The sequence below is a fragment of the Cydia pomonella genome, chromosome 24 (assembly GCF_033807575.1).
Source record: "Cydia pomonella isolate Wapato2018A chromosome 24, ilCydPomo1, whole genome shotgun sequence".
Classification (NCBI taxonomy): Eukaryota; Metazoa; Arthropoda; class Insecta; order Lepidoptera; family Tortricidae; genus Cydia; species Cydia pomonella.
The window spans coordinates 9,775,313-9,800,928 of NC_084726.1; the positions used below are offsets into that span (position 1 = coordinate 9,775,313).

Sequence of the window (25,616 nt, forward strand, 5' to 3'; positions counted from 1 at the left end):
CCGGACTAATCCCAATAAGACCTAGTTTCCCTTCTCGGTTGGGACGCTTTCTTAAAAACTAGTGCCTACGCCATTTCTTGAGATTAGTTGCTAAAGTGGGCCCCAGGCCCCATGAGCCATGGCAAAAAGTTGAGACAACGCTTGGAAGATGAATCTCAAAAATTACTGAAATGGAACAAAATAATTGGCGAATATTGCTACTGCAACCCTTATAAGATGGTTTAATACTAACCGGGAAACTCATGTTATCCGCTACGACCGTCGCTCATTGGTGAATGTGTTAAGTAATGAACTTTCTTTTGCGGAATACTGTATAAGATAATTGCCAAAAGCTTACATGATACAATAATATCGATATTCATCCTCTCAAAACAATATGGCGGTGGTCCAACCCAACTTAACAATGGAATTCCTTCGTAATCGTCATCATAAATATGTATAAGCTTTTCACCTTATTGCAATGATATAAGGTGCAAAATAATTTACATATTTTTGATTCCTACCGTTGACCCCGTGGAGATAGCTCGTCGAGTTTTACGATTATTACTTTTTTAATTAAAAAGTTTAAGGTCCATTTGAATACGCTTTAAACTGCCATAATCTATGGTTACAAAAAGGTTGGAATAGTAAAATTGCGTATAGTGGCGAATATAGTAAGGAACATAAAACTAGTCTAATGATATAAATTGTTATTTTTATCATTGTCTCCTCATGGTGTACGGCGGCAGCGATTCCGTCAATCATTCTTCGCCGGGTTACGAAGGCTCCGGTATGGGTATGATTCGCTAAGAAGACGGGACTAGGGCATCGGTATTGAAATCTCAATACCGCAATTCCAGAATTAATACCAGTATAAAAATACTATTTCAAAATCGTTTTACAAAGAAAATTTAGTTTCCAATATTTTATTACAAATATACCTACAATTTATTGACAATATATAGGTACATTTTAAGTGCCAACAAACGTTCTAATTTTTATATTTTTTACAATTTTCGTCGTAATTTCATAATTATTATGAAATTAAACTAAACAATTCATCATTGGCCTTTCACATCAATTAAATTATGGTTTAAACAGCGCCGCGGCACTTAATACGTAAATGACTAGTAACTCCAACGATCTGTTTGGACTTAAAACCGGTAACTGCCACTTTCCGTGTTGTTTTCCACTCAGCAAGCTAAAGTGGGTGAAGTGACCTCTCCACGGACGCTGCATCGCCTGGGACGCGAGTAAGTAATGCGGGCATACTAAAAATCCACATCTCGACCTTGCCGACTGAACCCACAAGAATGACATAGTCAATACGTGCGGAGCCGGTTCGATTGCAGGTGCATAACGGCTGGTACCGAGCCGGGATTGTTTCAAGTTTTCCTTCTCTAGCTATCTCTTCCGTTAAACATCAGGAAGGACCACGAGAAGGCGAGACTAGCTGGGACAGCAAGATGTTAATTGTGTCCCTCCTCCCTACTAAACAATTACAATACCGTATTTCCGATATTTCGATATTCGATTCGATTATTTGGTATTTCAGAATTCGGGAATTCGCTGAGTTAAATTAACTTACTATCTTCCTGGTTATTAACTCTATAGGTTAGTTCGGACCACGTTAGTGATTTAGTAGAGTGGCGAGTATTTGTGACTTTGCATGCCTAAAGGGTCCTTATGCTCCATGTGCAATTGCGCAGCATATTAGACTCTTTAGGCATGCAAAGTCACAAGTACTCGCCACTCGACTAAATTACTAAGTAACGTGGTCCCAACTAGCCTTATGAATAAGTCAATTGATCTTGGCCATCATATTAAGTATCTAGTATATTAAAATAGGCCAAGGCTCGGAAACCGGTTAAATATCTAAACCGTTATCATGTAATTGGCGCAAAACCTTTCAATTTCAGTTTCGCTCGAAAAACCGTTATTATTAAACCGGTTCTTATGATAACGGTTCTTGTCAAATTAACCGGTTTAGAGCAATAAAAACCAGTTTCTGCCTATGTCGGTGTCTATGTTTACGTGGCACACCAACGCCGGCCGGCCGTTTCGTCGCTCGTCGAATTAACCGGTTTTTTTAGGTTACAATAAAGTTTTTAAAACGTTCGCGTTCTTATAAAAGTTCGTAGGAAAACCGAAATAAACCGGTATTTTATAAACCTGTTCCGAGCCTTGAAAGAACTATAGAACTATTAGGGATGCTACTAGAACTAAAAAAAACTTGAGATGTTAGCACTCGATATGCTAGGTTCACAGACACGAAATAGGCCCGACAACTATAGTTCGTGTCATCCACGATGACGCGCAGATTTGTCAAACCTAACCTTTAATACCATGACATTACGATTGAAGGCACGTGTCTTCGTGAATGACGCGATCTATATCACATTATATATCGAAATAATACGACCAGACAAAGAATAGAATCAAAGAGTAATTGCATTAGTAATTAGTGTGGCGTCGCTTCCCCATTGATTAAGACGTTAGAGTGGCGACAACTATCGCACCCTAAGTCCTGGATTCATTCGACTTCCATTTATAGCATGTCGTGACATGGCCAGCGGAAAATATGAATGATAGAGATATCATCCGGGAATGGTACGGTAATAGTAGAACATAACGCGTTGAATTAGATACAACAAAATCTGACGGAGAGGAGCTTTTTGTATGAGGTGAAATTTGGTTTTTAAATTTTCTCATGTAAAATTCAATCTACAGCTTGAAAGATATACAGTAGCACTCGACTTTTTATTTATTTATTTGATAGAATACCAGAATAGCCGTACCACGAGTTGACACTTGACGTTTACGTTAGCGACCGCGTAAACTCGATCGCAGTCCATCTCGCTCGCATGTATTGCTGCGATAAAGAGGGAATGCGACGTAGATGTCAAACGCCAACTCGTGTACCAACGGTAGCCGTGTGGGAGTCGGTTCATATTTAACACATCCACCGCAGAGCTACGGTCGTAGCCGATAACATAGGTTTCCCGGTGTATAGAGGAAATGCTTTGTAAAGGCAAAACGACAACGTGTCGTGATTAGCGCAAATGGGTTAAGTTACAAGATTTGATGCACACAAATATAATATATTCGCACTGTGAAGCTCAATATAAATGTATGTAGTGTATAAAAAACACCTGGCTTAAAATACTTCCCATTAAAAAGATTTTTTTTTAATTACGTGGAATCACGACGTACGCATACCGACCAATCGGATTCGACCGACGCAACATTCATACCCCTGATTAATCATTATGGAGAGGAGGGGAAGATAGAACAGGGAGTTACCTATATCGGGTTTAATATATCGGTCAAGTGGATGAATTTGTCGTTTCAGATCAATAAGTGGAAAATAATAAAGGAAAATAACATGAAAACGGCATTTACAAACTTCACTCGAACCCGCTACCAAAAACCCGGTTCCATACAACCAAACTTACGCTCTCGTTGGTGGGTTTTTTTTTACCGGTTCGCGTAACTCAATATTTTTTTCCCAATACGTTTCCGTCAGATTTGTCTGTCTCGTGCCCTATTTATTTAACCTTTTTTGCACAATGGGAGGCTTAAGCCTTTTGTTCCCTTAAGAAGCACCTTCGAATACAAAAGTGTAGGGTTTTTGGTATTTACCATACCTAGTTTAACTTAATTTGTTTTAAAAGTGAAGGGTAGTTTTTAAATTGATAAGAAAGTTATTGGTGGGGTATAAAAAGAAACGACACTCGGCCGACGGCTCTCAGTTGATTTGGAGTCGTGCTAACGAACGGTTGTAATAAGTCGAGATTATTGTGATTGTGAATACTATTATAAGTTGGAATAAGACAGGAATATATGGATATCTTCAAGGGTGTTTATTATTTTACAAAAGATGGAATTAACGCCACAACGCATTTTATAACAGTCAGCCTATAACGAAAATGAATCCTTATATAGATTAGATTTATTTATTTCTTAAAGAAAAAGACACAGTATTTTACACAAAAGGATAAAACAAAGGCTTTCACTAAAATATCGTCAACTTAACATTCAAACAAAAAATATAAAATTAATAAATAAAGAAATGTCACGACAAAAAAGAAAATGTCAATGTATACATAGCTAGGGACAACCTAGGTATTGTCGAAATGTCAAAAAGAATTAAAAAAAAAACAAACATATTTACAAAAACACTAAGTTATAAATAACTTTATCTGTAAAATAATTTAAATGAAAAATTATACTTATAAAGCTGCGACATCGCTGGAATTGCAAATGTCCATAAGGTTTGGCTTCCGATTTTTACAACAGCCGGGCCTTACGCTTTGTCGTCGTGGTAAAAAAAAAGTATTAAAATACCAGAATAAAACGACCCCACCTTACCATCCGCGCAATATATTTCTCAGCTGTGGCTTTCTAAGGACATGCAATGAAGTTGAAAATAGCAATGTTTCCAACTTTTCCAAGTGCTGCCTACAAATCTGATCCTAGACCATTATCCCCAGATAAGCAATCAAGTCACCGGTAACAATCCAAGGAAAATACGGAATCCGCCGATTGACGACCCCTGGCCCCTCGCGGGCGAGGCAGGGGTGCGCAACTATAAAACCCGACATATTTACGAGCCTGCTTCTCCCCCTGCTCCTAACGAGGGGGCGGAAAGAATGGGCGGCGAGCGGTTGTAAATTTTTAAAAAAAATAAGTGTTTGGCAATTTTTTTTTGTACAAGGTTTTATCGCTGACTGTATTTTTTCACAGGCAACTAATACTCATCCAGACAATTCTAACAACCCCAAACCAATCGGAAATCGATAATTGGGTTAAATTTAGCTTCCAAGATTTAATCCACACTAAGTAACTTACATATTTACATACCTAATTTAATTCGTATCTTATTAATAACATTTTTATTATAGACTAGCTTCTGCCCGCGACTTAGTCTGCTTGGAATCATGCTGATGATTGATAAAAACTATCCGGTATATACTATAAAAACTGTACTATATCGGTTCAAGAGGTAACAGACAGACAGAGTTACTTTCGGATTTGTAATATTAGTAGGGATATGGTTTTCTGCGATATAATATCTGCGGAATTATACGGTAACTTTTAAGCGCATGGCACACTGCATCCGATTCGCTTGTCGCTCCGTCCGACTTAAGAGCGGGATGTCGCTATAATACTTGCATAGCGTTGTCTCGCACAAACATCGGAGCGACGTGCGAATCGGAGGCAGTGTGACCGCGTTGTCAATGTGCTCTACTGTGTCCACTACTCTATTGATCTATATTGTGTCTATTTATTACCAGTGGAAAAATCTAATAGACCCCTGTTGTAACCCTCGAAATAAGTACAGTTCGTCTATTTGCCTCTATAGAAAAAACAAGAGCGATAAAGTGGATTATTAAGAAAATTGGCAGATACAACTGCAATTGAGATCTAGACGTCACTTAACATGTGATTTAACCCTGTCAGTTAACAACATGTATCCCACCCCTAAATCTGGTTAGTGACAGATCTCCGAAAGTTTTCCACTTTTCACTTGCACCCTACTAAACCCATAGTAAAATCAGAAAGCTATACGCAGCAAAAAAAGCTCTAAACGAACCACTTAAAGTCGAAAATCAAATCCACGCCTCGCTTTCAGCCGTCGCAAGTACTCAAAACGTGTTACGGGTCGCTACTGTTAGATTTAAAAAAAAAAAAACGTGATTTTTTTATTTTAAAACTTGGTTATATTGAAGGTAGAGTTTGAGAGCTCTTATATTCATCATGGCGAAAAAAACTTTTTCATGAGATGCTCTTTTGATTAAAATGTCTCTCAAAGAGGGCGTGTTAGGTCTTTATGACTGTTTTAAAGAGATTGGGATTTTTCTTATAGAATTACGTCCCTTGGAAGAGAAACTTAATTTTGATTAGAAACTCGTAGAAACAAAACAAATAACTATGAGAGCTAGCAAAACACTTTCGTTAGACAAAGGAACAACTCTTTAATGAATTTATATTAGGGGGCTCCATAGATATAAGAAGTAAGGAGATTTATAACGAAGCATAATTTCAACGAGTCTCGCTGTCTCCAACTGTCCCCCACCACATCATTTAAGGCGTGGCCAGACAACCAACTCACGCGCTGTGATTGGCCAAACCGCGCGGTGTAGGAGCCTAGAGCGGCGGCACTAGAGTGAGGACAATTCGATAGAGCTATCGATATTTTACATGTTCTGAACATGACCTTAGAAGTTTGACATTTTTGTTTTAAGTAATAATTTCCATAGACTTAATTTATATTCCTTTAAATTTTTGATTTTATTTACGAGCTAAGAATTTTAAGGTACGTGTAAGGTATATTAGTTGATCCATAAGATCTCTCAAAAAGGTTTTTACTGATAAAATGTACTACAAAGCTTTTAATTTAAAAAAACAAACATGTACCATGATGCGAAAGCTTGTTTATGCTTAACTAATCAAATGGGTTTAAATTTAAGTCATTATTTGATGTAATTTTTGTTTAAATCGTTTACTTTTGGATTGTCGTTTCAGTTTATTATAGCATATTTCGTCACCAATTGAAAGCAATTCCAGCATGTTACATAGAGTTATGAAGAACTGCGAAAGCAAGTGATAGTAAATTATATTGTAAGTATAATGTACGAATAATAAGGAAAGAGTAATCATAATTATCAGTAAAAATCTTTCTGATAGGACTTTTGGATCGACTAAGTATACAATATACTATTATTTTAAACATATTTATATTCTATCGTTATATAAATGAGGCGAAGTGTAACTGGAAACATTTTTCTTGAAAATAACACTTTTCGCGCTCGTAAACCAGTTAGGGGCCTCTACCTGTAGCATCTATCCATTTTTCTTTAATACTGGGATTTTTCGGGAAACTGAAAAAAATTGCAATCATGAACATATTTGAAAATACCTAGTGCAGTTATTCGAATCGTTACTAAGAACCTGAATAAAATATACTTATAGGTTATAAACTATAGTGTTATAAATAAATTGTACTTAATTAAATCAGTTTACTTTTTGGCGTACCTATTCGATTTTTAATCCAAATTAATAAGTATTAAATTAAACATTAGGTGCATATAAAATAATTGTAAAATTTTACTTGAAAATATAAAATTTTACTTGAAAAAAAAAAAAAAATTACTTTCATACACACTATATCCAAACATTTTTATCGATAACGCTCAAAGATCAATTATATGTACGAGCACCACTCTGTTTCGCGGCGTCAATGAAGGGAGCGGTTGGCGGTCGTACCAAGAAACAATAATGCCCCTGCGAATATCGTTAGCGGTTTAATGCATTGCGCCGTTGCTTAGGACACTACAAATAGTTTTCCATGCCAAAGCGTCAATGTAGAATGTATATCTGAGGGGGGCTCCAAACATCTCATTTCGAAAATCTAAAAAGTCTAATAGGGAAATACTGTATTAAACTTTAGGCACTAGTAGAGTCAGAGCTTCTTCTTCCTAATTTGTATCTTTCCAAACTTCTTAACCTGTCTCTTTCTTAACATGTCAACTTCCAAACTTGACTATTTCCTAACTTGTCCACTTCCTAACCTGTCTCTTTCTTAACTAGTCTCTTTTCTAACTTGTCCAGTGTCCACTGTATAATCTTTCCTAACTTGTCCACTTCCTAATTCGCCTATCAAATTTTATATTTTCCGAGTGCAACGACTGTCACTTACAGAAAGACAGACAGACGGTTATGACGATAATTTTAACCATTTCGGCGTATAAAAATCGTGTAACACTATTAGGCCGTTCCTCCATAGTACAAGAAGCGGCGTAATTTAGCTATAGTTCGTTTTTTTTAGCATAAGAAAGAAGGAAATTTAATAAAAAAACACTTATAAAAATATGTGACAGCAAATATGTAACAATTATAAATCATATACGATCATTTACATTATTTTCCTTTCATAATTAATATAAAGTAATTCAAAAAAAGCGTAGGTGGCCGATATGGTGGTGGATATGACGTTCGACTTTCAATCCGGAGGTCGCGGGTTCAAATCCTGGCTCGTACCAATGAGTTTTTCGGAACTTATGTACGAAATGTCATTTGATATTTACCACCAGCTTTTCGGTGAAGGAAAACATCGTGAGGAAATTCAAACGTGTATGTGAAGTCCCCAATCCGCATTGGGCTAGCGTGGGGACTATAGCCTGAGCCCTCTCGCGCATGAGTGGAGGCCTGTGCCCAGCAGTGGGAAGTATATATTTTTTCTAATCCTAAAAATAAAACCGACTTCAATTATTACCAAAAGCGCCATACATGTACGTATAACATTTGAAGAGTTCCCTCGATTTCTCCAAGATCCCATCACCCCCGACTTGACCGACTTGGTGCCAACGGGACCATCTCGGGGTTATACCAGTTCGATAAAAAAAAAATGTATATCGGTTCACGATTCTCGAAGATATCGAGTAACATACATACAAAAAAAAAACTTCTCGTTTTTTGAAGTCGGTTAAAAAAACGAACTATAGCGATAAGTTTAAAAAGACCTGTAGTGGCAGCATGCTTCCATTTTTATCACTTGTCACTATGCCCGTCACTTTCGCGCTTACATACTTGTTAGAACGTGACAGGCATGGTGACAAATGATAAAGAGCCGACCACCTTAGCCCTACTGAATGCATTATTATTAATCGTATGGCATGCAAATAGAAAGACAATATGACATAGTTATGAATACCTCTCCCACATTGACTATAGGTAAAAAACTTAAGTAAGTCACCTGTTGTATATAGTTGTGACGTGTTCGAATAGACAATACATGTTTAAAAGACATACACAAACAAAACAAATGTCTATTCGAACACGTCACAACTACATAAAACTGGTGACTTACTTAAGTTTTTTACCTATACAACACATTTGATTAATAGAGCTACTCAAACTTTTCTCTCATTGGAGATATGGCTATACCCCGTGATTTTGGATGCGGGGATGATTTCGTAATTTTTTAACTTTGTTTATTGTTAAATATTTACCAAACTATTACAAATAGACAGTAAGCTCAAAATAATCTTAGAACTGTTAAGATAGTTTCTGTTTTTACAATAATAATTTCGATTTAAAAATTCTATAATTAGATAGTACAATGTCGCTACTTGTATATGGGTTTGTGAAAGGAGGTGTGCTCTGTCGATACACGTAAAATTTTGAATGAATCCACAATGTTATGAAATCTACTTTTTTCCTTAAATAAGTCTGGACGCACGTTCTCGCTGCACCCAAACGGATTAAATTAAAACTAAACGCATGACTGACTTATTTTTACGCCCGCGTGAGAATTTAAATTATTTTATTTTTGTTACAGGCCTCCATGCTTCCATTGGGTCCGAAGGTAAAACACATATTTTTAATATTTTTTTACACAACTTAAGTTTTACTTCCAAAATACGACTTATTTCTTTCTTTTAACAGAACAGTAGGTATTTTATTGTCTTCATCAGCAGTTCCACTTCATCGAATGTGCTTTTCGAGAGGAAATTATAAATAGACTAGTGTGTGTAGTCACGTTATATAAAAAAAATCGAGAGGTTATGCACGTTTTTTTTAAATATGAAATGATGTCGAAAAAGGTAAGTCTATATAATATTTGAAGAGTTCCCTCTATTTCTAGGGATCCCAACCATATATGTTGATCTGATTAGGACTCGTCCAGTAATCGTGTGATCGTTTATGGGGTGAATAAAATAGAAACGCTTTATTCACAAACTGTGTACAGAAGATGACATTTATAAAAAAAAAAAAAAATCGTTCATTTTAGACAGAATCCATAGAGTGAGTATTAATAATAATTACATAACACTTAAGCTACGAGTATGTTAGTATTGTACATGCCAAATAAAAGTAATAAATAACAATAATAATAATTTAGTTTAAGTATCTGCCCCCCCCTGGAACACCCGGCACTTGCGCATGCGTTCGAACCCAGTGTCCCAGAATGGGGCAGTCCGTTTTCTCGCTTATGACCCTCAGGATGGTGTTGTGGCTCCCGCGCACCCTGCGCATGAGTGATGCGATACGTTTACGAATCACCGCGCCAAACCCCTCCGTGTGCGCGTACGCAAACATTGCTGAGGCGCTGCAGTAGCGCGGGAGCCCCAACAACACCCTGAACGCATTGTTATATTGTACACGGAGGGCGTTAAAGGCTCGCTGCGTGTAATTAACCCACAGGTTGCACGTGTATAAAGTTTGGCAGAAGGCTTTAAAGAGAGTAATCTTTACTTCAATGCTAGAATTTATACAACTATTATTTTTATTTTAACAACAAAATTACACAGCATTACAGTATATACTAATGCACTGCGAAATTTAGGACAGAAAGTATATAAATGCATACACATCAGGTACAGAATACAATCTGGGACTAAGTAGGCCCTAATAGTCTGGGATTATACAACAGTTACCCGACATGGGCGTGCAATGTTTACTTACATCTACTTAATACCTATACTAGCAAAGCAACATGCAAATTTTGTCTAACTAACTACTTAGGTACTACCTAGAACTAATAGTAAGTTAAGTATTATAGAAGTAAATACCTAATTTCGTGTCTTAAATCTAGGTGTTATACAATATTATCACTATCATAATCTAAATATTCCTTAATGTTGTAAAATGCTCTTTGTATTAGCCAATGTTTTAATTTACATTTAAACTGATTGCCCTCCAGAGATTTTAGTTCGTCGGGGAGATTACTAAATATATCTAAATATATATATGTGATCTTTTATTAAATTGAGGTTTTGACTTGATATTACCAAATTTGATCACATGCTTTCATCGCGCCCTTAAAGACAGGAAGACCAACTGCATAGTAAACAAACCTCAGGTACAATTAAAATATATTTTTTTCAAATATATTCTATTTTATTTGAGAAAACGAATCGAGAACTTCCATAGAAGTTTTGAAGTCTGTTAAAAATAGTACAAAAGTGGGAGTTATTCTCTAGAAGTGAGGCATTTACGCAGTTATCATATCGCATCCAGCGGGTCCGCAGGTCCGAACGCCGCTCCGGTGTGTGAGCGAAACAGCGCTAAGCACGTATATAGCGATGCCCCTCGTACAGTGGATCCGCATCCAGTCTGAAGACCGTATTAAGCCGCTTTACTTTAATATATAAATATTTGGGGACACTGACATAGATCGAGCTAGCCCCAAACTAAGCAAAGTACTATGGGTACCAGTAGCAGGCGACAATATACATACATACTCGTACGTATATAGATAAATACATATTTATATACATAGAAGCTTCATAGACAGGGTTTACCCACTAGGCCCGACCGGTCGTCTTGTTTCAATTTTATAATTTGGCATAGAGTCTAAAAACTTGAGATTAGGTACTGTAAGGCCCTCAGCACACGGAGCGTAAGCGTAGGCGTCGCTTAAGCGTATCGTTAAAACGTTACGAGTACAGCCGCGTAGAGTTTTGGGCACCAAGCTTCGCGTAAGCGTAATCGTGTTATAAGTTAATTGCTATTAGTTAAAATCATGGCGTCACTGGCGTCAGTACCCCTAGTGTAAATTTATTCGATAGCGAAACGTGACGTACGCGTTTGCGTCAAGTCTCATTTTGTATAGGATTTAGAAAGAGCGCGCCAAGCGGGACGTTTTGGAAGCTCAAAATCCCATACAAAATGAGACTTAACGCAAACGCGTACGTCACGTTTCGCTATCGAATAAATTTACACTAGGGGTACTGATGTCTTCGACGGATGTATCGACGGTCTTACTTTCTCGTCAAGTAAAGAAGATTTGATTGGTTATATCAGAAGTTTTGTTTTTTACGCGTGTATTACGCTACGCCTGTCGTTATGACGAGAGAAATCTCATACGTTACGCTACGACGACGCTTCGTCTGCGGACTTATTTGAAGTTGTACGTGCTCGTATAGTGCTGTCGTTTGACGCGCGTATTACGATACGCTTACGCGTCTCTTACGCTTATGCGCCGTGTGCTGAGGGCCTAAGTTCGATTTTCGATTCCATGTTATAAAAATATCCATTAAATTTGGAAGGCAGCCATAAACCGGCTTATTAAGTTGTAGATAATGTGTTCAAACAGTATGACAGGGGAGGCGATATGCTTTTGACCGTCGGCGACCTTTTCCGTTGCAGTGAAACCTGGGTAAATGGAACCTTAGGGCCAAAACTTTGTTTCGAAATAAAGTCTTTCAGTTAATCAGTTCGTTTCGTGGCAATTTGGCAAATATCGAGGTTCAAATAGTAATTTATACAATCGTGTTATAATAGAGTGCTTTTCAGTCGAGTACCGTGTTTAGGCAACGAAGTTGCTGAGTCGCCTAAGTGAGGTACGAGATTGAAAAGCTTGATTATATCACTATTGTATACAATACTATTTCTACGAGTCATCAAAAATATTTTTTTTACTATAAAACCTAAATAGTGATGAAAATTGGTAAGTATCTAAGTAGACAAAAATACATAAACGCGCGAGCCCCCGTCCGCCGTTTTATGGGAGCGCGGCCGCACGTGATTGGTCAATTTTTTTTTTGTAGTTGACTACAGCGTATCGAAAGAAATTTTATAGTTGAGTTGGGAGCCCATACATGAAAAGTACGCAATTATACTTAGTTTGATATACGAAATCTCAATTCAACCATTGCAGTCGACGAGTAGAAAAAAGTGTTTATTTTACAGAATTGTTCTTTAATAAAGTTTGTATTTGATTAATTTAATTGAAATTACTAGAGACAATCCTCAAGATTGCTTAATAATTTTTTATTTATTTTTTTGATTGTTTAATAAACTCCGCTCTCTGAACCCACGGCACTTTATTAAGCTTGAATGCCGCTTTCGGCCCGATTCGAAAAATGAAATACGATAAAGATATGTTCTGGTTTAGATAAGTTCTCATTTAGATATCGTTTGTATGTCGTATAATTGACAGAAGCAGCTCAATTCGGGCAACCAATGCCACTTTGACGTTAGAAATATCGTAGATAGATCTTATTGGAATCGCAGCGGAATCGAAATAAACGTCTATTTGACATGTCTTTTAAAGATTTTTCCAAGATCTTAAACTTGTCTTAATCATTCTTCGAATCAGGCCGTTTGGCTCCGCACCACACTTATGAGGATGACTCACATTTATTCAGCTTTTATGTTAAATAAACATATTTCAATTCGCCTCCCTCTGTTTCACGGCATATAATTCATGTTAATCAAGTTAAGGCAATTTTACCGTGATACTCGCTGAAACTGAATTGAAAACACGCCTGTTTTCAGTTACGTAAAAACGTGTTCAAATTCAAAGTAAATTGCACGAAATCCGTTTTAAGAATCTGTCTGATATTTAATTTAAATTGTAGCTGCGTGACGTGAGTAATTTAAAACAATTTTAGTTAGTTTCAAGTTTGTCTTCAAGTGAAAGGGTAAAATGAGCACGATTTTATCCTCCTGCTATATCTTACTACATAAGTTCCGAAAAACTCATTGATACGAGCCGGGGTTTGAACCCGCGACCTCCGGATTGCAAGTCGCACGTTCTTACCGCTAGGCCGCCAGCGCTTTTTACGCATCAAGACAGATATAATAAAAAATAAATGCCGAATATTCGGCACTTTAACCTTAATAAATTGGCCGAATACGAACATTGGAAAACTTCGGCCCATCTCTAATCTAAATAACACGACTGTTTTATTCATATAGGTATTTAATTATTTAGATGTGCATGCATTTTGTTTGTCTCAAACTCCATTACCTTAATATGAAGCAAGAGTACCTATGTCTTCGTTAAAACTTTTTAATTAATAGACAATTACACTAATAGAGCTTAGAAGTTTGAGCACCACGTGTTAGCGAACTTTGAGCAACTATGGCTTCAACTTCGATGCTTAGTGCAGTCATAACCGCGATGCTTGTTTTGCTAATGTTGACGTTTCGGCAGTGTCGGCAGTTATAGTGCAATTTAGAGAAAGGCGAATGGAATGAATTATGAGCGAATGAAATTACACACACGCAAGGATAAAGGCATGGAGATAAAATATAAGTTGCCGTACGTCGGAAAGCGGAGTTTTTGAAAAATCGTACGGAGCGTTCCGTTTTTTTTAGATCATAATACGATTGCCAAAAATATTATTAGCAATCTTAAGGATTTTCTCTAGAGACTTAATCGATTTGAATCCTGATTTTTAAACTTTCGCTCGATAGAAAAAAAACGCGAACTACGTCTACAACGCACTTTAAATTTTTTAAACAATTTATGCACAAAAGCTAGAAATATGGAATTTGCTTCTAAAAATGCGTCAAAAAGGAAAAACTGCAAACGCCCATTGTCCATAACTTTCATAACCCGTACTTTTTCACTAAAATCATCGCGTAAAACTAGAATAGGAAACAACGGGCGCTGAAAGTCCGCCATATTGGAAGCGGAAACGGAAATCATTGTTTGGTTGGAGCTTTTTGGTTTTTTTGTCAACGTCGCGTCATGCGATGGAACGTTCTTTTGTCTATCGATAGTGCTGGCCGGTTAGAAATTATAAAAATATTTTTACTTATTTTAAGCCCATCTACTACTTTGAGACCATCTACTACTTAGAAAATGGCGCCAAATTCAAAAGTCAACAAAATTAGTTTTATTAAACTTGCCGCCTTTTACTACTATGAAAAGGTGGGATTTTTTTTCCAGTAGTCACCACTGGTATAAGGTGGAAAAAAAATCCCAGCAATTACCACTGGCAACAACTTTGTGTTAACTAGTGGGAATAACCCGAATATTCCGAAGCATACGGCCCGCCTGATGGTAAGCGGTCTCCGTAGCCTACTATTAACTCCGTTGCAGTAGGGCGTAGGGACAACAAACAACTATATAATATAATGTAGTGTTACATATGTAGTTGTACAATTAAAAAAATGCATAGCCAACGACATTATCCACAACAAAGTTATACAATTATTGGCATAAAAAACAGGTAATTATTCGATGGTTATAAGTACCGAATACTCGGTCGATATCTATAATGTAACTTTATTAAAATTAGAATATTGGAACGGATAGGAACAATTAGACAAGATCGTAAATTTTCTCTAACTCATGAACCCGTATAAAGACACTCACGGAGACCTGAGGCTAAATGCAGCCATTTCTAAACATAGCTTAGCCGTTTAATATTCTAACCTAAAGCCGTTATCACACTGGTGCAGACCTGGGTGCCACTGTAGTTAGTTTTTTAACATTAGAAAAAAGGAAAACAATCTTGACGCGTTTTTTTATTAAAAATGTTTGAAAAGTTCTTTAAAAAAATATAGTTTTCCTATATTAATTATCCACCACCAGTTTGGCATAGTGGGTAGTGACCCTGCCTACGAACCCGATGGTCCCGGGTTCAAATCCTGGTAAGGGCATTTATTCCTGTGATGAGCATGGATATTTGTTCCTGAGTCATGGGTGTTTTCTATCTATTTAAGTATTTATAAATATTTATATACTTATATATCGTTGTCTAAGTACCCTCCACACAAGCCTTGTGAGCTTACTGTGGGACTTAGTCAATTTGTGTAATGATGTCCTATAATATTATTATTAATATATTAATTATGAAAGCAAAAGAATGTAAATGATCGTATATGAATTATAATTGTTACATATTTGCTGTGACTTATTATTCTAAAGTGTTTTTTTATTAAAAAGACGTAAATATCGTTTATCTTCTTTCTAATGCAAAAAAAACTATATGTAGTGGGTGCAACCGGGGCATTTCTTCGTCCTCGCGTTATTTTACCTTTTTTATTCAAACACTGAAAAGTTTTTAGGAAAGCGACTGCCATTTGACTTTTCAAGTCAAGGAAACTTAGAGGACTAACTGGGCATAGCGCGTTTCGTGTTGTGGCTCATCCGTACACAAAAAAGATCGAGATGTGCAAGATTTGTCTTTAATGTGTGTAATTTTCCATGTATTTGTGTCGTCATTACATATTGGATTCTGTATGTACTAAGTGAGAAGTGCGACTGTGTGCACGTTTAAAAATGGGAAAACGATTTTTAGGGTAAGATATCGCTTGTGGGACTTCGTTATGGACGTTTCATAGCGATTTTACACTCGCACGCCGGAGCGGTCTGCGGAGCCGCATCCTTTGTGAATACCGCCCTAGCTATTTTATGAACCGGAGCAATCTAGTATTTCTAGTTTAATATCATACAGTTTATCTTCTCTGTGTGCGGTCAATGAACAGGGATATGCGGTTAACGCCTATCTTCAGAGAAATTATCCATTCATGTCTGTATGTATCCCCAATGCCAGGCATTATTATTTCGGCTCAAATTCGATCTATTCGGAACACAATATGATCACAATGAGAACTGTTAAATATATTAAAACGGGTCACTCATGTATTTTAAATCGAAAGTCGCTCGAGGAACATCACGGGAGCATGCGTTGGCATAATGTCTGTGTCTCATGGAAGTTAAATTATTAAAATATAAATGTATATTTAAACTATAATTATAACATTTAATGATATACGACTGGTGAGATTAAACAACGTGACAGATATTTTCGAAGCACAGAAACAGTTTTGAATTATTCACGTTTAGTTTCACTAGACTTAAATCGACCGGAATATGGACAGTGATTAGTCTAGGTCTGAACCCACGGGGCCTTAATTGGAAATACATTAAAAACTAGCTATTTTCTGGCATTTGGCAATTTGGTTTTTGGCAACAATTTGGTTTCCGTGCATTCGCTGCAGTGGCAGCATGGTTCCATTTTTATCGCTTGTCACTATGCCCGTCACTTTCGCACTTACATACTTCTTAGAACGTGACAGGCATGGTGACAAATGATAAAGAGCCCACCATCTTACAGCGCGGCTTACGTGAGCCATGACTCGCGAATGCGACGCGGCGCGGCGCGGTGCGGCGGCCCAACGGCATTCGGAGATCGCCCACGACACTTCCATAGGTATCAAAGGATTTAATTCACCCGCGCCGCGCCGCTTCGCGTTCGCGAGTTATTCGCTCAGGTAAGACACTGCCTTAGCCCTACGGGTTGCAAAAAAAGTAATTAGTTTAATATACAGTAGAACCTCGATAACTAGAATATAGATCGGGCGATATAATTAGATATTTTTGAGCATCTTGTTCGCTCCAATATATTTAATAAAAAGGCATTCAATTCGGAATTTCGGACCTTTTGCCCACCGTGAGGGACTTATATGGAATGGCCCATATGACAATGACAAACATACATTGAAATATAGCAATACCAATTTACATAAAATATGCAGTTTTAATATCTTCGCTAGAACACTGCTGGGTCAGGCTGAATGCATTGCATTCAAGACTCTTCAGAAACCCCTTGAAACGCCTAGAATATTTCCATACAAATTCTTCAAGCAAACATTTATTCGCAATGCATTCATACATTCCGAAACGGCTTAAGTGTCATATGTGTATAATAGCGGACAGGCTCTTTCAGTTCTGTGATTATCTATTGAAAATCTTAAAAACCTCACACTACTTAAATATTTCCATTCAAACTTCAACTTTGTCTCTTTAAGATAAGGTTGAGATTCTGTTAACAATAGTTGTACAGATAAGAGGGTGTGAAAGATATGTTTGTGCGTACATATAAAGTTGGAGATAGTTGTACAAAAGAATGCTCGGGTATTCATGGTTGTGGGGAGGCGACGGAGCGTACACTACACTAGTCGATGACGATGACGTAGGGTTGGGATCAGGGTGATTTATGTCGATACGATAAACAAAAAAAAGAAAACCGCTGTTGCGCGTAGTTTGGGTCATACATAGATTCGGGTTGTAATTTGTCTTTTCTGTACCCAAAAATTAGAAACGGGTGAACGTCGAACGGGTCAATATTACAATCGAAGCCTGGCGGTTTTGTTAATATACTACAGAAATTAGGTTCCCGTACTTTTAACTTTCGGGAATATTTTGTTTTCTGTGTGTATATAATTTATTTGTATATAATAGCGACCTGTTTGATGAGACATTTTGTTAATAAGGATCACAGCACTGATCAAACCGGTAAATTTCACTTTCGGAGTTACGAGTTTTCGGAAATTATGTGCAAGAAAGATTTTAATCCTATTTTCACGGTATTTAAACCTTCAGAGCAAGACGGATAACGAGGTCGCAGTAAGGATATCGCTTACATTAGAAAACTTCAAATTACTTGTCATAACATAAGCCACATTCCTTATTAAACCACCCTAGTTGTAATGAGCAATTTACACGCATTACGGTTACATAGCGTTCTTATTAAAATTATTTCACGTAGCTTTAAAAAGTTAATACATTCACCTTACTATGCAAATTGTCTTTTATGCACTGTATTAACTGCAAAGTATAACGAACAGTCATAAAAGTAGCCTTTTGTATAGTAACTAAAATCAGAAAGTTTCAACGTATTGGGAGCTCAAATGTGTAAATTCGACACATTAGCTAGTTTGATATATAACTACCTATATATCAAACTAGCTGCGTTTTCGTCCAATTTTGTAGCTTTACAGACCATAGAATAGACTATAGAGTATGTGTATAGGAAGCAATTTTTGTTGTTGTATCACTTTGTTGGACTGTATGCTAATACCTTAGGTATATGACACTATGATGAGATACATATACATTCTTATGATAAACATTCTAGTAGTCAATTCAATACTTTATTTCCAAGAATATGGTACGTAAAATGTTGGTTAGAAGCAGGTGTTAGGTCAGCATATTTTGCCAACATGCAAATTTGCAATATTTACATAACTATTTACATGAGGAGTTAAATTAAACATTAAAATTAAAATTCAAAGTCAGTATAAGATTAGCAAAATTAATTCATCATAACAAATATCATTTTAAAAATTCATCTTCATCATAAACTTCAAATTTATCTACGTCATGATTGTGGGATACAAAAAAAAAGTTGATACCGTTTGTTACCACTATTGCAAGTAAGTAATATTAATCAAATATCAAATATCAAACATTTATTCAGCAAATAGGCCACAGGGCACTTTTACATGTCCATTTTTACAAACAATAAATTAAAAAAAAAAAAAAAACAATTACAAATATCGAATCTATGAAATAATAAATACTTTATTAGAGATGTATACTGTCTCTAAATGTCAAATTACACAAAAAAAAACTATGATAAAAAAATAAAACCATAAAATACTAAAATTCTTTAAAATGTTAACAATTGTTGTGTCTAAGTTCATTCAGACAGTTGCGAGCGCTATGTGGTTATTAGGTATAATCATAATCCCAGTAGCTTTCGAGCTATAACGCGGGGAGACAGGCTCGATATAACATCGATTATCGATCATCACATGTATCGATACTTTTCCCAGCCCTAGTTAGGAAATAGACACTGCCACTTGATGACTCCTCCGCCACGCATTGAGGACGGAAACAAGCACGGGAAATATTTTAGGGAAAAATGTTTTGTGCAAACACCCTGTATTTTTACATGGTGTTTATTTACGAATGGAAGGACGTTTCATTAATGTTTTGGTAAGATCTCACCCAGATTATTATAGATTCAGAGCCCCTAGTGTATATTGATTCGATAGCGAAACGTGACATACGCGTTAAGTCATTTTGTATGGGATTTAGCAATAGCGCGCCAAGCGGGACATTTTGAAAACTCAAAATCCCATACAAAATGAGACTTAACGCAAACACGTACGTCACGTCTCGCTATCGAATAAATTTACACTAGGGGTACTGGCCTAGTGGGCCGATGGTCCTGGGTTCAAATCCTGGTAAGGGCATTTATTTGTGTGATGAGCACGGATATTTGTTCCTGAGTCATAGGTGTTTTCTATGTAAGTATATAAGTATTTATAAATATTTATATATTATATATATATGGTTCTCTGAGTACTCACAACACAAGCCTTATTGAGCTTACTGTGGGACTTTAGTCAAGCCAAAAAAGCGTTTTCACGACACCAACTGGTAAAGGCCCTCTTGATTATTCGAAAACTAATGAGAAAGTTGCATTTTATCCACATGGTGGGCAAAGTAATCAGATGCAAATTTTAAGTCGTTTCCTTATGTTAGCTGGTAGAATTGACTTTTAAATGATGACTTTGGATGATAAATATTTAATTGTGTTCATTTGGATTTGATTTGGTTTGTTTTTTTTTTTTGGTATATCATAGTTATAATTTTCCTCGCGTTGGTGTGGTGAAAAATGTTGTTTCACTCGGAGCTAAAGTTTGTTTAACCCTCGTGCCTTGAAACCCTTCTCTTCTCCTTGACTTCTCCGAAACCATTAAAACTTTGTATTCATGTTCGTTGAACATATAAAGGGGTCATCCACGGGGGTTAATTATGTCACACGAATTTCTAGGTTTTCCCCCTTCTTGTCACACTTTGTCCCATTTGGCACCCGCCTGGTGGGACGTCAGGACGTCACATAAACCGATTAGGAAAATAAAATATACGAATAAAAAAGATTAATAATAAATAAATTTTAAATCCATTTCGGTTTTACTGATAAATTTAAAGTGACGTCACAGAGTTTGTGACCCCCCCACCATTTTCTTGACTTCCTCCCTCCCCCTAAACATGTGACGTAATTAATGGATGACCCAATAGGTTTTAAGCTGATTCATTAATCACTAATAAAATATTAACGCATAAAAATGGCGATGGTTTACTAAACAGTCAAACTGTCGCAACATCTGTCCCTAAAACGACAAATAAAATGATTTTTCACCCCAAAAAGACTAGACTAGACGGAAACGCCAAATAGCAAAGTAAAACAATACAGACGGCTAAAAACGTTCTAATCCGCCAACGATTCAATACGTTGCAAAAACAAAACGCATCGCCAGACTTGTCAATTATTCGAGGGCGCGAATACCGTTCCAAAACTCCTATTTTACATGTGTATATAAGCGAAATTGAACTCTATGGAGTCGATGTTAAGGTGCAAATTCGCATAGTAACTATAGTAAGATAGGAGGTTTTGAAGTAAATTGGAAGAAGGAATTTTTGTGATCGCAACACAATGGCCCATCAATCTACGCAGAAAAACTGGCAACACTAACGTACCGGACAAAGGGCGCGGAAAAACGACGCGCCCATCTTTGAATCTCGAATTTGAAATTAGTTTTAGCTTAGGCGTGTAGTTTAGTTTAGTATAAATTAAATAAAATAATCATTTATTTCAGGCATAATACACGTGTAACCCATATATGTGTTAGTAACTTACATAACTTATTATTAAAATAATGTTAATTACTACAATTAAAGGACAAGCTAACATGCTAATTAATGACTAGCCTAGCCGCCTACTTAGGGCTAGGACAAAATCGGATGAGCCAACATATAATGAGATAAATACAACACAGCAAATTATATTATTATCATTAAAATTAGTCAAATTTTATTAAAACTTAAGGCAATTAAAATTAAATATTAACCCCATTATTCATAAACGTGTACTAAAGTTACGATGCGGCTGATCATCGTTTGTCCCTTTCCATCATACCAATACTTCGGAAAGGGACAAACGATGATCAGCGGCATCGTAACTTTAGTACACGTTTATGAATAAGGGGGTAAGTATAGTACTCTATGGAATGTTATGTTAGGTTGCATTTTTTTTATACTACGTCGGTGGCAACTACGCCTCCTCCGTCGGTCTCCTTAGCCTATGTACGCCTGCAACTCCAGAGGAGTTACATGCGCGTAGCCGACGCTAACACCCCGCACCCTCGTTGAGCTCTGGCAAGTTGGCAACCTTCCTCAACGGCAGGAAAACAAGATTAGGGTGTAGTGTTATTTGGCTGCGGTTTTCTATAAGCTGGAGGTACATTAAATCCCCAGTTTGGCTCTGGTCCAGATCTGGAATGACATCCGCTGTGATGTGTCCTACCATACAAAGCGAGGTTCGGCGCCCATACCTCTCTTTTGGACGTTTTTGGTGCATGGTGCCACTAAACCGTTTAAAATTGTTGTTCGTAAATCTCTACTAAAATAGAATATTATAAATGTGAACTGTCTGTCTGTATATTGCTTCTTCACGGTTAAAGCACTGAACTTTAGATGAAATTGGGTATAGAGATAGTTTGAGGCCAGGGGAAGGAAGAATCTTCATCTTCTACGCAGACGAAGCCGTGGACAGAAGCTAGTATCCAGATATATGACACAGTTGCGTTACTCAGGTACTGACATACAACGCACTAATTTAAGGTAGAACCTTGAACTTCAAACATTATTATCTTCCTCGCGTTGTCCCGGCATTTTGCCACGGCTCATGGAAGCTCCGCTTGGCAACTAATCCCAAGAATTCGCGTAGACACTACTTTTTAGGAAAGCGACTGCCATCTGACCTTCCAATCCAGAGGGTAAACTAGGCTTTATTGGTCCGGTTTTCTCACGATGTTTTCCTCTACCGAAAAGCGACTAGTAAATATCAAATGATATTTCGTACATATTATGTTCCGAAAAACTCATCGGTACGAGCCGGGTTTTGAATCTGCGACCTCCGGATTGCAAGTCGCAAGGTCTTACCGCTAGGCCACCAGCGCTTATGAATATGAAACATATTAGATATACCTATATTCTTAAATGTAAAATTCCTCTAATCTTAAGAGGGTAAAAATGGGGATGAAAGTTTTAACGACTTCTACGCTTATGAAGATAAATGTTGCTTGGTCCGAGAGTATTGTCATTTGTCTCCCATTTTTGTCATTTATCTGTAAAGGATGTATTATAGATACAGCATAGAATGCACATAGAATGTTAGCCGCCATATTGAAAGTTCATTAGTTGGCCGATTTTGCGAAGCAACCCACTTTTAGAAAAGCATTTATCCCCGAAAAATCGAGGCTAATGATAATAAATACGCTATATATTCTCATCTCGCATCATTGGACAGTAATGTGAATATTGCTGGTCCGATCGAAACCTCATCACCGTCAGCCCCTGGAGACGCCGGGAATACCTGCTTTCCTGTGTTGAATATATTTGAAGGCGAGTCCTGCTACGATAGGTATGTGCACAATACGTCAATTATATACTACACGTACAGTAAGCGCATTCAAGTCTTCGTAAATCTATGTCAGGATTGCCAGGAAATAAATGATTTTCTCTGTGTTTTCGATATAGTTGAAGTGTAACTTATTTTACGGTATATTATACAGGTTCTTTATTTAGTCACCTGCAATAATTTATGGGGTGAATATATAGGTCATACTGAGAAACTTTTACTATGGGCTCAACCCCGAAATTGCGAAATAAAATGTCTGTTTCGTACATTTTGGCTGTCTGACTTTGACATTTTGTATGGGAGAGAAAAAAAAATTGTCCTAAATTATTGCAGGTGACAAAATAAACACCTTTTTTTTTTTTTTTTCTCTAGAGGGGAAAATGCATTCCGCATACCACCCGGGTGCGGGGGGTGACCCGAGTGGTTATGTGGGACTCCCGTCTAGGCTAATGAGGCCCACGGTATACCCACTAAAAACCCCCCATATGCCACCTCGCCGCCTTATTGGTGGGGTTACGGGAACACTTGCGTACTCATCCGCGACCCCACCGGCGGCAGCCGCCCGCGAGCGGCTCCTTCGCGGATGCCCGAAGGCCCTTCACGCGAGCCGCGCCAGATGGTTCGACGCGCCTTCCTCCTCGGCCTCCGTCCTGCAGTGTTGCGGACCCCCCCGAGCCCGCCACAAGGAGGCCACGGGCGCCAGAAAACTCCCCAGCGCCCGGCGGCTGATGAGGTCTATGGTTCTGCCGCAAACCACAACTCGGCTGCAGAGGACAGGGAGAACGGCACACCGTAACACCGACACTCCTCTTCCTCTGCAGCCCCACCAACGCCGCTACAGCGGAACGGCCCCGCCAAGGTCGCAGGGGATAGGGAGAGTGGCGCATCGTGATACCACCACGCCTCTTCCCCTGCGATCCCACCTCGGCCGTCGAGGATAGGGAGAACGGCTAACCGCAATACCGACACTCCTCTTCCTCGACGGTCCACCTCCAACGCGTCACAAGCGGGCTTATCAAGCCCACTTGGAGCGTCCTCCTCGGGCCAGCCAGCACCTCAAACAGGCCGGCCCTGGTTGCCTCTTCGCTTCACCGTGGGAGACCAAGCCACGGCTACTAAGCCCCTCCACCACGACAAGGTGGGCAACCCTCGGGGGGACAAAATAAACACCTAGTATAACTCGTGTCATCCACGATGACGCGCAGATTTGTCAAATCTAACCTTTAATAACATGACAATACGAGTCACGGCACGCGTCTTCGTGAATGACACGATCTCTACCTATGTATGTAGGTGCGTTAAAAATGTACGAGTATTTACCTATATCTAGATTTTTTTTGACGCAAGTGGTTTCAGAGGCAATATGTTGTCTCTAAATGGCGACAACCTATACATATTGTCTTATATAGTTAAATACTTCCCCATATTATCAATCAAACGGTCCAGGTTCGATTCCCGTTTGGCAGCAGGAGGGCCCGGCCCGGCACGTGACTGGACTAGCGACGAACTGATCGTTATACGTAATATTCGTGTAGGGTTGATACTGCAACTTGAATAAAATAATTCATATAAAAATAAAACTACACAAAAAAACCTTTTTTACCCGACCCGACTATATTTTATTTTTTGTATAAAATTTTCCTCTTTTTGGAAGTCGATTAAAGGATGACTGAATTCACGCAAGAACGGTCCGGGTCCCAGTCCGATACTTCAAGTTCTATAGAAGGCTTCACGTGATCGATCAAGCGATCACCCGTCATACAATTGTAGTATTATACTGTCATTTTGAATAAATCTGGTATGACGAAACGCAGTACTTTGTGGCTACCACCAGTTCGGCACTGACATAAACGCTATCGAGAACGTAACTTATTATCTATGCATCTCGCTCGTACTCGCATATAAGTGCGAGCGAGATGCATAGAAAGTAAATTACGTTCTTGATAGCGTATATATCAGTTTTGACACTGTCAGTGACTCATGGTACGGGTACTAAACTCTTATGTATGCGCCGACTTCTGGCCGAAGGGTGTCGTGTTTCGGAGTTCGGAGGTTCCGGGGCAAACTGCCGAATCCGACACAAGAGCAGCCGATTCAACGGAGCCACGCCATTTTGTCGCCTAATTACTTAGTTGTAATTTTATAAAATGTATGTTAGTCTGTAAGGTATTTGTAATATGGTCCTTGTTGCCTGAATCAAATTTTAAATAAATAAATAAAATACACAATGTAGCAGTTGAAACTTCTAAACTGGTCACGAAAATAGAGAAAAATCTTAAAAAATGTAACCTGCATTCAAACATAGTGCAATCGATCCTACTCGCGATACTTTGTGCCTATAAGGCTATAACAGGACACAAAAAAATATTAATTTGAACGGATTTTTTTGTACAAATCAGCACAAAACCAAGTCACAACACGAACTGTGAAGTGAACTTTTAAAATTAAAACTAAAGTCAGACCGCGGCGCGCCGCTTTCAGCCGGAAACGCTTAATTATTAATATCGTTCCAACAGTTGCAAACTGCCGGTTTTCGTTTTAACGAAATGTCCAATTTCAATTAAACGAAATTTAATTTAACTGTGTGGTAATGGAATAAGTTTGCATGTTGAT

At 37.9% G+C, this 25,616-nt stretch overlaps 1 protein-coding gene across 1 annotated transcript in view; it reads left to right on the top strand.

Annotated features, from left to right (window-relative positions):
• The window catches only part of LOC133530949 (tyrosine-protein kinase-like otk), a 71,067-nt gene that overhangs the window by 5,577 nt on the left and 39,874 nt on the right, over positions 1–25,616 (top strand). Inside the window, exon 2 of the mRNA XM_061869006.1 lies at positions 9,323–9,349. Within this exon, the coding sequence (XP_061724990.1) occupies positions 9,323–9,349 (27 nt within the window). The remainder of the gene's footprint in view (positions 1–9,322; positions 9,350–25,616) is intronic.